Source organism: Taudactylus pleione, unplaced genomic scaffold, assembly GCF_031769625.1.
Source record: "Taudactylus pleione unplaced genomic scaffold, aTauple2 ptg000205l, whole genome shotgun sequence".
NCBI lineage: Eukaryota > Metazoa > Chordata > Amphibia > Anura > Myobatrachidae > Taudactylus > Taudactylus pleione.
Genome location: NW_028284607.1, coordinates 6488680 through 6503452, shown reverse-complemented (window position 1 = coordinate 6503452; position 14773 = coordinate 6488680). Strand labels below are relative to the sequence as shown.

Sequence of the window (14773 nt, the reverse complement as noted above, 5' to 3'; positions counted from 1 at the left end):
ATTTTTTCTGAGGACAAGACAGTTTTGCGTATCATTTTTTTATTCCTCTGTTTTCACTTGAACCAGGAGATTGTTTTCCCGGTGTTTCATCCTTCGCCTTCATGCCGCAGGACAGTTTGGTTCTTTTGTGATCTGGGCTTTTCCTCTGTGTTTGAAGAGAACTTTGTCTCTACGGTCCACAAATTCCCTTCCTTTGCTTTATGATGTTCGGGTGGTCTGCTAATAAACAGACTATTGCGCTGTAGATTTGTTCTGTCATCCTTCAGGCTTAGTCCAGTGAGGGATGCGTGAGACTGGCGCCAATTTCCCTGTTAGATCCAATGGTAGATCCAGATGTGCAGCTTGGAACGGTAGGTGCCTTTCAACAATGACCCCCAAAAGACAGTTATGGAAATACAGGATGGTTCGAGCGCTTTCTATGATCTATCCTACTGGATTTTTGTAAACAAATTTTTTGGGATTTAAATATCTAAACAAAGCTCAACAAACTCTATATTAAACGGACGGACATCGGTTTAAAATACAAATGTCCAAGGCTTCAATCACACCCCATTCAAGGTTAGTATACTACTTAATCTTGTAGGACCTTGTATTGGGTTTACTGCTTTGCACTATGGAAGCTTGTCATATGTGTTTTCCCCCATCTATGGAGCGACCCAAAGGTATCCAGATCTACGTTGCATTTTGCAACCACCGTAGGAACACAGTGAAAATTGTGTCCAACGCTTATCACCCACCGGTAAATTGTGAGTGCGTTTATATTTCTTAAAAAAATAAACTTTTTTTTAAGGTATTATACGATATTGCTATTCTGTTTTTTACATATCTCTGAATACATCGAGAACACCATCAAACAAATTTATAGAATAGATCATAGAAAGCGCTGGAACCAGCCTGTATTTCCATAATTAGTCCAGTGAGGGACAGACTGCTCTGGAGCAAGTTTCAACGCCCTCCTCTAGGGCGCTGAGTACTTGTTGGGACGCGTGTCCTATGACACTGAATTCCCTCCCTTACGCTCAGCCTTGATTTTGTTGTGGTCAGTTCCTCATGTTTGTAGTTTCCCTGTGTTGTTTGTTCTTGGTTAGAGACATTTCACTGTGCCACTGACTCTCTATTAGGGGTTCTTTTAAAGTTGTACTGCCTTCTTGGGGTTGCAGAGGGGAGGAGCTTCTGTTTAAAGCTATTGCTCTTAAGTGCCAGCTCCTATGGTCCCCTCCAGCAACCAATGGTAGCGGTGTCCCCCAGATGGATTCATAGAAAGGGAATGAACGATAAGTACAACATAAATTGGTAGCCATACTGTTTTCTATAAAATTAATGGTCAACGTTTTTAAACTTTTCATTCACAGCCATAAATGTTTTACCATTAGCTATGTAAAACCTTTATTACTTATTCCAGGAGATCTATACTTTGAAAAGGCTGTCAATGGATTCTTAGCTGATCTATTCAATAAGTGGAAGGTAAGTGCCAAGAAAAATCTTGTCTATTTGCCTGGGCACAACTCACTTGTTACATATACTCCCTGAAGTGACAATAATAGTAAATATTATGCTTTTTACAGATCAATGTGTAAATATTGGTAAAAAATGTAGTCTATGGCAGTGGTTCCCAAACTGTGTGACGTGGCACCCTGGGGTGCCTCAGGACACTTGTTGGGGTGCCTCAGGTTGGTCAATGTAATGTTAATATGTGGACAAACAGAAGCACAAACCTGTCCACCACCACATAACTGAGTCTAAGGATGACAGGTAATTTACTTAACCACTATTTTCTGAATTTCTCAATAAGAAACTTGTGGCCTAGGGGTGCCGTGAAAACAATGCTGATACTCTAGGGCGCTGTGTCAAAAAAGTTTGGGAACCACTGGTCTATGGGAAGTCACAAACATTTGGTGAAGACAATCTGTGAATTGTACAAAATATGTCTGTAACCAATGCCAATCAACGCTCCGCTAGGGCAGGGCAGGTGCTATAGCAATGCTTGTTGAAGGTCTCCTCTCCAAACATGGCAGCTATGCCTGCACGTTCTCATGGGTCTGAATGCACATCCTCTTCTCTGTTATCTGCGAGTATTACAGCCTTTGGCCTCACTGTACACTACACCCAGCATTCAGATGGGTTTATGAGATGGTCTGACCTCTGCCCGATGCCCAGGGATAAATCTTTAGCCTCTTTGGTGGTGTAATTTTTACATATGTCAACAACAATACAACACAGACCCTATAACTACATGATGGCTCATGGGGACACTTCCACAGGACTTACAGCTGCTATATTTTCCTTATTCAGGAGAAGAACTGCAGTCATGAGGTGACAGTCGTACTCTTCTCTAGAACCTTTTATGATGCAAAAACCTTAGGTATGTACAAAGTTATGCACTCTGACATATGTGGCCTGCTAAGCTGATGCATTAATAATATTTAGTGCACTGCTGTGAACAGTTAATTGTTAGAACAGTAGATGAAATTTGCCTTAAATATTCCTTATAGGATGCCAATAGGAAATATGGCTCTCTATATCATAGCGGGAATAAAGAGGCAAATCATTATATCTAATTTTTACATTAAGAGGGGTATTCAATATGAAACGTAGACTTCACTGTGGAAGTTTACGTTTCATATCGGAGCTTTTACATGCGTTAAAGCATCGGGCGCGCGCCCGCTTATCCCCGTATTCAATATGAAATTAACGAAAACGGGAGCCTGCGAAGTTGGATTTGCGTAAAGTTACGAAGTTTTCCTTTAAAAAATTGTAGGACCCCCCTAAAGTTGTAAAAACATGGGGGATCACTATGGGTACCCCCGTTTTAGCCTTTAAATGAAAGTCGGGGATTTAAATAGCTGCAGCAGGTGTTTTTTCCCGACATTGAAGAAGTGATGCAGAAGAGCACTTAGGTTATTTTTTTTTGTTTTTTTAAGTGGTCCCATCAAATTTGGGGTACATATTTTTAAGTCCCTAAAGTAAGTTTTTTAAATTTCTGCAATTGTGCACCTGCTGCTATAAATCTATTCTAGAAAACACCTGCCGCATACTAGCCCTGAACCTATTTCCCTATTGTTAAACAATTTTTTCCCATTTTTTTTTTTTACCCCAATTTTTAAATTAATTTTTTGGGGTGTCCCTATTTTTTTTTAAAACTTTTTTTGACACAGTTCTTTTTTAAATGTCATTCCCAGGGGTGCAGGCTATTTTTTTTAAGCCTGCACCCCTAAACCCCAATTCTGCACTTTTTTTCGACACCTATTCAATGGTGAAAAGTTATCCCCGTTTATTATCAAAGACTTGCGAAAAGTCTTTGAAATTGAATACGGTGTAAAACTAAAACCTGCGATAATGACGTCATAGGTGCGATATTAACGCAAAAACTGAGTTTTCGCTCCCATATTGAATACCCCTGTAAAAGTCAGATGTGTATATTTTAATTTTAGTTTTCTCTAGTTTGCACTGATTCCTATTTTTTTTTTATATAAATTTTCCTATAAATTAAGTAAGTATTTTATAGGCCTCTTGTATGATGCATTTCTTGCTGGGAGGCCGCCATTTATAACAGACATTCTAAAAAGTAATGCTCTCTTTATTATCTCTCAATGTTCAATACACTGGCATAAGATTGTATACATGTATTTTTTATTATTTCATCATGTACTTTCCTTCTAAATTATTGATATATTTTAAATTCCTGTCTAACCCCTCCCTCCCCCATTTGCATTTAAAGAATCCTTCTAGATCCCAAACATTTTATCATGAATTGTCTCTTTTAGATGAATTTCCTGAAGCACATCGTAACAACTCTGCAATCATACAGGATCACAAAGGGAGATTCTATGAAGATTTCTATAAGTAAAAAACTCATATGGGGAAATTACCATCTTTTAAATTTTTTATTTTTTGTATCACTTTAAAACATGATTGTTTCTGCTACATCTGTATGCGGACCTTGCAGGTTTGGGTTATATTACCCAGAATTCTAGTATTTAATGTATATCAAACATAGGGCCTGATTCACAGAGCCGGCCCTAGCCAATTTGGTACCGTAGGCAAAATTTTGACAGGTGCCCCCTAGCATATAATCCCACCACCAATCTTATTGTTTATACGCGGACGCCAAAAATAACACATTTGTTTATAACTTTTTATTGTTAAAGAAACATATGCTAAAGCACAAATTATAATATAAATACACAGGTACCAATCATATTATATATATATATATATATATATATATATTTACACACATACATATATATAAATGTATATATATTATGTGTATATATATATATAGAGAGAGAGAGAGAGAGAAAGTGTATAGAGAGGCGCACTGGTTAAAGTCTTAAATGAGTACAGTACAATAATTATTTTTTCATAAAAAATAAGAAATAGAGTCTATACAGTGCTAACAGGTGTGACACTTTTATCCCTCTGGTGGAGGTGGCAGCAGTCTTCCCAGGTTCCTGAACGGCAATCAGGGCAAATAGGATCTAAAAGTGAAATTGGGAAAGGACATGCGCCTAATAGTGTAGTACTTAAAAAAAAAATGCACGTGCTCAAGTTATAATGTGCGTACCAAATAATAAAACTTTGTGGCTTATCTGTGGTTCTTTTACTGGGATTCCATGTGGTGGAATGGGTACGGCCCTCCAAAGGTATCAGGGAAACCTTAATAGGAGGGACTCAAACAGAGCCAGATAGAAACACAAATATAGTGTAGTATTTTGTTTAGAGGCAGAGCATATAATTTATTCAATAAAGTGTACCAGAAAGACACTTGAAAAACTGCATGTTATGCTGTGTATCCTGGTGTCGCCTTTAAAATCCCATAGTAGTCCCCATAGTCCGCATACAGGTGGATAGGGTTGACTTCAACTAGGCAGAAAATGACCCTTATCACACGTGTTTTTCAGAAAAGGGTTTAATATGTATAGGGATACAGAGTACACACAGGGGTTAACAAAACATAAGATGAAAGGTAGTAAAATGCTTATCTGCAATATGGTCAGCAGAGTGGAGAGAGACTTCCTCGGGTCCCAACGCGTTTCGTCTATTAAGACTTCCTCAGGGGTACTGGTAAGCCTTTTGGGGTGCCCTTTATATAGTAAACCTACCAAGGTACTAATTAGCGTCTTTTGCCATTCTGCGCATGCGCAAACCTCCGCGGCCATCTTGTATGACGTCACCTATGACGTTTTGACCCATAGTATCGCGCGGTTTGTAGCGCGTTTGCATTTTTTTTTTTTTAAGTACTACACTATTAGGTGCATGTCCTTTCCCAATTTCACACACACATATCTATCTATCTATCTATCTATCTATCTATCTATCTATAGATCCAGAAGACAACCACACACACTGCACAATAATTAAATGTTGCCAGGTGCTGTAATCCCATAAAAAATTGATATGAAAAAAATCTGGCTTCCAAGGAAACAGAAAGAAGAACCAGCACACTGTTATAATGCAATAGAAAAGTCAGTTTACAAATCAAAGAGTACAGCCATATTCAATCATAAAAACCACAGTGCACATCACACTGTAATGCATATATGAACAGCAGCCAAAACAAAAAGTGCAAAATAGTGCATGATGGCTGAACAGCCAGTACTTATCAATGAAACGGCCTGGTGACAAAAATGCAGTGTGATGTGGCGAGCCCGACGGCCGTTTCGGTGTCAATACAACTTCATCATGCCCCCCCCCCTCCCGCCTTTGAATTACTTACCTGACAAAGCTCCGGTGGGCTCTTGTGGCTGGATCCTCTCTGCTGAAACACCTGTCCCACGCCGTCGCCGATGCACGCGGCTGCACGGCAAAACCTGCTGCTGCTCCAGAAGGCTGATTTGCCTACCCGGCCTTGCTTATAATGCCTATGCCTAGGGCCGCCTCTGCTGATTCAGACTTGATTCAACTGATCAATCTTGGTGAAACCATGCTGCACTTTAGGTGGGACAGATTTAAAATGTGCAGAGAGATTTAGATTTGGGAGGAGTGTTACCAAACTGACATCTAAAATGTAGAGTAATAATAAAGCTGTGCAGTATTTGTGGGCTACATGCAAAAGCAGCCAGTATTTACCCCACATTAAAATATGTTTTAATGTATTTACACCCCTTGCATTGCAATATGGTTTGTTCAGGTTCACAGTAGAGAGAGATATCTCACTATATTCCCAAGTCTGAATCAGGCCCATAGTTTAATTATGTTCTTTTTAACTTTAGTTCACTGTATGCATACTGTACGCAAAAGAAAACAACATTGTTCACAGACATATTGGGTATACACATAGGAAGCAAGAAGGGGCTGGGCTGCACATCCTAATCTTAAACATAATAATAGGTGCTACCATGCTGAGACCAGTAGTTCTACAGCAGAAAAGAAGAGGGAAGAAGCAGGTGCACACTAGAATTCTAATGATCAAACTTTTTATATAAGTAAGGTTTCTTAGTACATGTTTGGCCAAAGATGTTTGCCCACCTACCACGTCACGGTGAATCTTATAAGGTGGGCCCTTAACTTAATACTGACAGGTTAAATAATTTATCTAGGACTTACCTTTCATAGAGCCCATTAAATGTGTGTACTGCAGTGCAAAGGACCCATACCAATTAAAATCGTTTGGGGCAGGTAGGAGGAGCGCTAGCCACAGAGAAGGTGTGTCACCTTCAAATGTATCTCAAATATACACATACTCAAAAAAGAGGGGCTGGGCTGCACATCCTAATCTTAATAGGTGCTACCATGCTGTGTAGTTTTACAGTAGAAAAGAAGCAGGTGCACAGTATAAGCAGTAAGAATTCTAATGATCAAAATATTTATAATAAACTGCAACAATTAACATGGTTTTTAAAGTAAGGTTTCTTAGTACATGTTTGGCCAAAGATGTTTGCCCACCTACCACGTCACGGTGAACCTTATAAGGTGGGTCCCTAACATCCCTAATACGCTAATGCGCTACCGATATATATCGTTCCTCGTTCTATCCAACGCTATATCTACTAGTGTGTACCCAGCTTTAGGCATTATTATTGCAATGTCAAAGTTTGCACCTTTGTTAGTAAATAACTCTATATATGTGTGTATATTAACATTCTTCTCCACTGTCTGTCCAGGGTGGTAGTTCAGAATGAAAGACGAGAAGAATGGACGTCACTGCTTGTCACTGTTAAAAAGATTTTCATCCAGTACCCAGTGCTGGTGCGACTGGAAAATGCAGGTTTGTGTAAATGCATTGAGACTAATATTGAATGATTCAAGCCTTGTGTTATAACTAAATAATGTGGCTATTTTTACATGATTTTCTGTTTCTAGAATGCTTTCCATCAGGATACAACTCTACTTCTGATCAGGGGAACTATCTAGAAGCCATTAATCTGTCCTTTAATGGTACGTCTTACTTTCTTTTGAAAACTAATGTGATTATGGGTTCCTAACATGACACTTCTGTTTTGGCTTATACTGTATCATGTATTGTATTTTCTCATTTTCAGTATTTGATAAGCACTATATAAACCGGAACTTTGACCGCACTGGACAGATGTCTGTTGTCATCACTCCAGGAGTTGGGGTTTTCCAGGTTGATCGTTCTCTCATGATCCTTACTAAGCAGCGTATGATTGATAATGGTAAGAAGACGTATATAGAAATGAGGCATTATAATTGATGGATGGGATAATCGATGGATGGGATTGAGCTGATAATACTGTGAGCTTTGGCTTCAGGGAATATTGCAATATTAGATTAGGACTATCCAACTGGTAGTCCTCCAGATCCTGTTTGCAGAAAACAGCTTTGCTGCAAACATAGCTTTTGTTTTGTGTCATAATTTTTTAATATGCTCTGAACTGAAACTGTTACCAGCAGGGTGTCAGACAATAAGATAATAGATAACACAAAATGTAATTGAAGGTATAAAGATGTGTTTACATAGCATTGATCTAGTATTGTCTCTGTTACCAGGTATTGGTGTAGACCTGGTATGTATGGGAGAGCAGCCTCTTCATGCTGTGCCACTCTTCAAGGTAATTTATATTTTGATTTTGTATGTTCTGTATGGTATATGTCTAAAGTCATCATGTTTGCTGGAGTTTGGGTTTAGAAAAAAATCTTTACTTTTTGTATGTTTATGTTATAGTTGCATAATAAGTGTAGTTCTGGAGACTCACGCCTTGTAGATGATTATAACATCCCCCACTGGATCAACCACAGGTGAGGACACGAGTAAAGGAGCATAATTGTTCTGACATAAATTCATATTCTGACACTGCTCTCCCCTCAAAGCTTCTACACATCACAGAGTCAGCCTATGAACAACAGCTTCACCCCACGTATCAAGCTGGCAGCTCGTAAGGTAAAATGGGATTATTTATTTATATTTCATTTTTCTTTTTTTGAGAGATGGTAAACACAGAAACGACAGGGGGGATAAAAAAAAAAAAGGGAGAATTAGATAAGTACAAGGTAAAATCAGTGGGGGCTATTCAAATGTTCTGCAGGCAGCTTTTTTTTTTAAGACGCCCGACAGAGCAATTCAATTGTTGCTCTGTCAGGGCGCGATAGCCGCCCGCATTTCTGCAGACACTCAGGAGTGCGCGAGCAGAAATGTGTTTGAAACACCCTGGTGAGGGCGCAGATAGCGCACCCTAACCAGAAATTAAGACGGGGTTAGCCGTTTTAGACGGCTAAACCTCGTCTTTTAGGCGGCGAAGAGGGCGATAATTAATGAGCGCCCAGAACAATTGAATATCAAACTGGGCGCTCATTAATTATCACGACCAAAAAAACATGTGAATCGCCCCCATAATGTCCATATTTTTTATAAAGGAGGCAGGTGAACAAAATCCTAAGTAATTCACAGTGTAGAAGGAAGAAACAAATCACTCACCAAACAGAAATATCAGACGATATTATTGGGGGTGCAGCATCACACGGTAGGAGACCCAGAAAAAAGGCTGCAAATAATACTGTTTATAAGATAATAAGGAAGGAGGACTAAAGCGGGGTGTGACCTAGCTATTGTGTTAAGAACCAAGGAGCCCATATCTTATCAGGTTTGTGTTGTTTATCATGTAAGAAAAGATGCTCTCCATGCATGCAATATGTCAGACATAAATGTTAAAAGCCCCAATGAAAGGGGGGCGATGTTCCAGCAATGGGTTGATAATTGAGTGAATATTGTCCTAAAATGCATCTATATATGAGCAGGTGCACCATGTATGAAACGTTGTTCCCGTGTCCATCTCTGCAATTAAATTGCTACTGATTTTTCTGTAACCAGTGTTTGTGTGTAGTGTCTGGAGATTAAGTTTCTCTAAATATTGGGTTCATTTTTTTACATTTTAGGCGGCCAATGAGAAGGGCAGAATCGGAAGAGACCCTTGTAAGTATCACACAGCTTCTCTTTTTGCACACTTCATACTCATTTTCCATGCTCTTATTTCTCTCTCCTACTGATAGCGACACACGTTTTTGTCACTTTTCTCAAGCCTTGATGAATTAATCAAGATATTGTATAACTGCAGTTTGAGAAGTTATTTATCAATACTAAATGTCATAAATGGCCCATTCTCTTTTTTTCCTGAAGCACTAGGAAGCCCCAAAGAAACAGAGAATGCTCTGCCCATTCAAGTGGACTATGATGCCTATGACTCTATGGTGTTCCGATTGCCTGGTCCGTCTAGAGCACAGCGCACCACTACCTTCAGGTGATCAATAGAGAGTAGCGTTACTAAATCTGAATATCAGGCACCAAGAATAATAGGTGTAATGGAGAGATAAAACGCTGCATTTTAGGAGAGAGGGAGAGGGGTGTGGAGAAAGAAATGGTGGGATGGTTTCTAAGGTTAAAGGGTATTATATGTATGTTCTAGCTAGGGGTATCGAGGAATGTGGGGAAGATCTATCTGAAAACATATGTATATGCACTTGGATAAAGAGCTTACAAATGTTAAGTGGGAAATATGTTTATTATTTAAGAACAGCTTAAGAGTCACAATGCTCTCATAAATCAGGTGTTCTCCTTTAGAGATTACCCTTTAATTGTATATCGATAGGGGATCGGGATACTTCTACTTAGTGTGGAGGAGTCCTATGGAATTGTGAGATATAGGGTTATTCTGTAGAAACACCCTCAGTATAGCTGGGCTTTATTCCTCCCCTGTGTTAAAATATGGCACCTGGGAGAAGGAATCCAGGTAGTGTGCCCTTGTAGGGCATCAGTCTCTCAATTGTCACCAGTATGCAGAAACCGTTCAACCGGTGATGTCCCGCCATGTATGGTTCATACCTACCGGTGAGCCTAGTGTCGGTGCTTCTCGTTCACTGACACAGGCTTGTGTTAGTATCAGTTTAGTAATTGATCTTCCATTTTCATAGGCCAGTGAGAGAGGCTCAGACCCGGAAGAGCTCCTGTTCTTATGATGCATCCTGCAGCCCCTCACAGCAGAGTCGCCCATTCCCATCTGAGGAGGGGCGGAGCCAGACATCAGATGAGAGCTCCCTGGGCAAAATCTCTAACATTCTCCTAATACCACGACCACACCTTCATCAGTATGAAGCTAGTAGCTCTTTGGGTTATACCAGTAACCGAGGTAAATTACTGTTTGTCTATACATTAATGACATGCCAAGTATTTTCTGGCATTTAAACGTATACATTTTTTAATTAAATGTGACCACTATAAAATTTCTAATGAAATCCTATGCACCTAAACTAGAATATGAAGAATATTAAGGAGATGAAGCAGTTTAATTAAGTGACCTGTTCTCACTTGAGCTGATAATTTCAAATGGATTGAACTACAATTGCCTAACTGTATAACTTTGCTAATTACACAAATATTGTCTCAGCTCCAGTGCCATTGCTTTAATGCTCAATTAATATTGTATTAGTATTAATTAATACTATCGACAGGTGTGCTTTCATTTTGTGAGACTCTTGTTGAGTGCATCATTGCCATAGTCACATTGGGCCGTATGCAATTAGTAGCGAAAAGTCCGTCCTTTTTCGTATGCCGGACTTTTCGCACCACATCGGAGGTTTTGTATGTGAAAAAGTATTGTGCGTATATCACCGTGTTCAATTCTAAATCGGCGAAAACTGGACCCGGCGAATCCAAAATGAGTGAAAAGTTCTGTCGGTTTTGGGGAAATCAGCCTGACACCCCCTAAAGATGCTCTGACATCACCATGGGTACCCCCGAATAGCCCTGCTAAAGGTATTTGGGGTTTTTAAATGGTCTCAATAGGTGCTACTTAGCGTCTATGAGCAAGGGGTGAAGAATAGCATTTTGCAAATATTTTTTAGGGGAAAATAAGTATTCCCATCAAATTTGGGGTACATGAAAATGGGTGCAAGTATATTTTAAAGTTGCTAAAGTCAAGCATTAAAAAGCGCCAAAAACGCACCTTCAGCAATGACCTGCACAAAAATACACCTCCCCCATACTTCCAGAACCCCCCTAAAGGCTATTTCGCTAGTTTTTGAATTTGTACCGCCACTTTGATTTTTTTCACCCCTTTTTTCAAAGTGCTTTTTTGGGGTGTCCTTTGTGGGTTTTTTGGTGTTTTTTCATGCAGTTAGCGTCAGGGGGGGTGTCCAAAGGGTGCAGGGTGGTTCCCACAAAATTGCACTCCAAAACCCCAATTCTGCACTTTTTTCCGCCAGGTGTTCATAGGCGAAACTTTTTCGCCTATTATATTGCATCACGTTATCGCGCCGGTGAAAAGACACTGAAATTGAATACGGGGATAAATGACATCGGCGAAAAATGACGTCATCGGTGAAAAAGTTTTGCCGAAAGCAGCTTTTCGCTTCTAATTTAATACGGCCCACTATCTCTTACACCCCCTCAATGCACACAGCATTATGACTCACTCTCATACATGGTAATTTCAGGGTTTGCCTAATCAGCGGATGGGGGAAGTAGTGTTTTAAGTTTCATGGTATCATACAGGTTCCTCTAGCACAGTTTTCATACCCCAACACTTAACAAAGCCATCTGCCTTAATGAAATACACACAAAACATTTCAGTTAATCTCTTTAGATACCTATTACTGTCTTTTATAATTAGAACTAATTACTGTATGTGGTAAAGTAAGAGGAGCACATAGCCCTCTACCGGTGTCATGTGATCAGCACATCAGTGTTATGATAACAAGGGACCTATAGAATTATGCTATGCGAAGGCAAGATCTAGGACACTTCTGGCTCTATATACCAATATTTATAGAGGTCAAGTGCTCTATTCTTGGTCCAGAGTCGCTCCATATATAATATTTTGATATTATGTGTAATTCAGCTTTGCTCAAACAAGTTGACCTCCTCCACCTTATGCCGGGTATGTCGTCCAATCATATCAGGCATATCGGCCAGTGTGTACCCGCTATGTTGCTGACAATGCGCGTTCCCGCATGCAGGTCTGACAAGCGATATAGTCAGTGGGGGCCATGTTGCCGAATGCAGCTCGGCCCCCGCTGTTGTTCCCGCCATCGGAGAGTGTGTATGCACTTGCCGATGCCGGCACCCCACCGGGTCCCGCCTCTGGGTACACATTGCTAAGTGTGTACCCAGCATTAGAGGGGTGACATAGGATTAGGGAGGACAGAAGGTAGTAGCGCAATATTTTGCTTTTTAATGATTAATATCGTTAACACGTGTGCATGCCTTTGCTCCACCCTGACTCCTTTTATGGTCACGCCTCCGACAGACTGACACAGAAATCAACCAGTCGAATGTAAAAAGACGAAAGAGGGGGCATTCCCTGCTCTATCCTCCATAAGTCTTGACATATAGATCACTTTAATCATTATTATGGGGCAGCACATTCGTTTTATGAGAGGGCATTTATTTTTGCATTGTTATCATAATAAATAACCCATAAGCCTGATCAATCATTATAGAAAGTCCTGTGTAATTACTGTTTCTTCCACCAAGAGTAGTATGAGACAGATAACATACTAGATAAAATATTTCCATTCCATCTGTTTAGGGGTGTTTCAAAATGAGCACCCCAGGAGCCAAAAATATAATTTATCAGATTTGTTTGCTGTTCCTCTAGGTGGCCTTCCCTAGTCTTTTATACCATGTCTACATCCTGCTTCTTTTTGTAGTAAACAAATAAAGACTTTGATTATTTTGGATAATATCAGAAGGCCAAATTTAAGAACAGTCTGTACTTGACAGGTGTCACGCTCCGTACTATTAAAACCAATATCTTAATGCTCCGGTACCTGTCCAGGATAGCACAAAGGTCCGCTCACGTTGCACATCGCTCCCGGCTGGTGCTGAAGTCTGTCTGTGCTGCTTCTGCGGTATGTAGTTATGAGAAGGTCTCAATACCAACAGTGTAATCCTGGCAAGGAATCTAACATAGGCATCGAAATACCGATGCCTATTATAATCCTGACGCCGGAACTCCGATAGGACACTGGACCGATCGTCCAATGCTGGACGGGGGGGTTAGGTTTAGGGATCCCTTTGGACTTAGGGTTATACTGATGCTGCTTCTGCCCCGTCCCCTCATTGATCTGTTACTAAGCATGGAGATGGCTCTCCGCAGCCTGTTGCTCACAGTGTGTCTTCCCAGCATGATGGCACATAGGCTTCCCTCCTAAATAACAGTATGGGCGCATCCATGTTGGACTCTGTCACCTGATGCTCTTCCTCCACTTAGAGCGCTGCTACCAGACCAGCTGATCGCAGCATCCAATCTCTGGTGATCCTTCCCTATAAATTCCATTTCCAGACTGGCTTCTGTTGCCAGTACAACGTCGTTTCTTGCTGATGTTACAGATCAGTGCTGAGCTCCCAGGTACTCCTTATCTGAATGGTCCCAGGGTTGATTCATTAAGGCTCGCTATTGCGATCGAAGCTCCGTAATCGCAGTCTGCTGTGAAAATATGCTAATGAATGCTATCGCAATGCCGTCGCACTGGAAGCATAGAGACGCCCACTGCTTCTATCTCACATCCATAATACCTTGCAAACCTCCATAAACATCGGTAACATCGAGTACCATCGGCCTCTCATGCAGAATTACAGCAGCCCTGACCTTACTTAGAAATTGCTAACCTCGTTGCACGCAGCACTCAAGCTACATATGCAATCACACTGGCTAATTTATGCACGCCCATGCAACAGCGCTCAAACTGACATACACGCCTGCGTTTCGCCGACCACTCCCCCGTTACCACCCTCAAATGCTCACTGCCTGTCAATAACTATGCTATGTCTCTCTGTGGTCTGCATGATCGCAGTGCAACCACAGTGGTGCCTTCGCGCACTGCGATGCATGCTCAGTACGCAACAATTGCCCATCTGCGTACGCTTCAACAGTTGCGATCCTTAATGAATCAGGCCCCCAGTCCGTTATATCCAGTTCCTATATCTGGTAAACAAGTTTCCTATACCATCTTGCACACCAGTCTGGTTTTTTACCACTGAGACTTGTTCTTACAGTCACCATCAGTTCCAGCCGATACCTCCAACCATCTCATCCGATGCTTCCAACATTGGACTCATATTAATTAAATTCTTCAATTTATCAACATCGGTCCCAGCCGATCAAGTTCTTCAATTCATCAGCATCGGAATCTTATCAATTAAGTTCTTCAAATCATCAACATCAGTCTCAAACCGATCCAGCTCTCATTCCAGCATCATCGGTCCCAATCCGATTCTGCTCATTCATTCAGTATTATCATCTCCATTTCTCATTCCAAAGTTTAATAAAGACATTCCATTCTTGTTTTCGCTTTCAGGGCCATCATCTTCCGCGGC

At 40.6% G+C, this 14773-nt stretch overlaps 1 protein-coding gene across 6 annotated transcripts in view; it reads left to right on the top strand.

The window, feature by feature from the left end:
• DEPDC5 (DEP domain containing 5, GATOR1 subcomplex subunit) overlaps positions 1 to 14773 on the top strand; it is a 125709-nt gene that overhangs the window by 47243 nt on the left and 63693 nt on the right. For all 6 annotated transcript variants that reach the window (XR_015879234.1, XM_088477890.1, XM_088477891.1 and 3 more), the window contains 12 exons: positions 1403 to 1464; positions 2293 to 2362; positions 3765 to 3843; positions 7107 to 7210; positions 7306 to 7380; positions 7485 to 7619; positions 7954 to 8015; positions 8129 to 8202; positions 8275 to 8344; positions 9337 to 9373; positions 9578 to 9698; positions 10369 to 10583. Coding sequence is in view for 5 of the 6 variants with exons in the window: in XM_088477890.1 (XP_088334016.1) it covers positions 1403 to 1464; positions 2293 to 2362; positions 3765 to 3843; positions 7107 to 7210; positions 7306 to 7380; positions 7485 to 7619; positions 7954 to 8015; positions 8129 to 8202; positions 8275 to 8344; positions 9337 to 9373; positions 9578 to 9698; positions 10369 to 10583 (1104 nt within the window). In the remaining variant the exon portion in view is untranslated. The remainder of the gene's footprint in view (positions 1 to 1402; positions 1465 to 2292; positions 2363 to 3764; positions 3844 to 7106; positions 7211 to 7305; positions 7381 to 7484; positions 7620 to 7953; positions 8016 to 8128; positions 8203 to 8274; positions 8345 to 9336; positions 9374 to 9577; positions 9699 to 10368; positions 10584 to 14773) is intronic.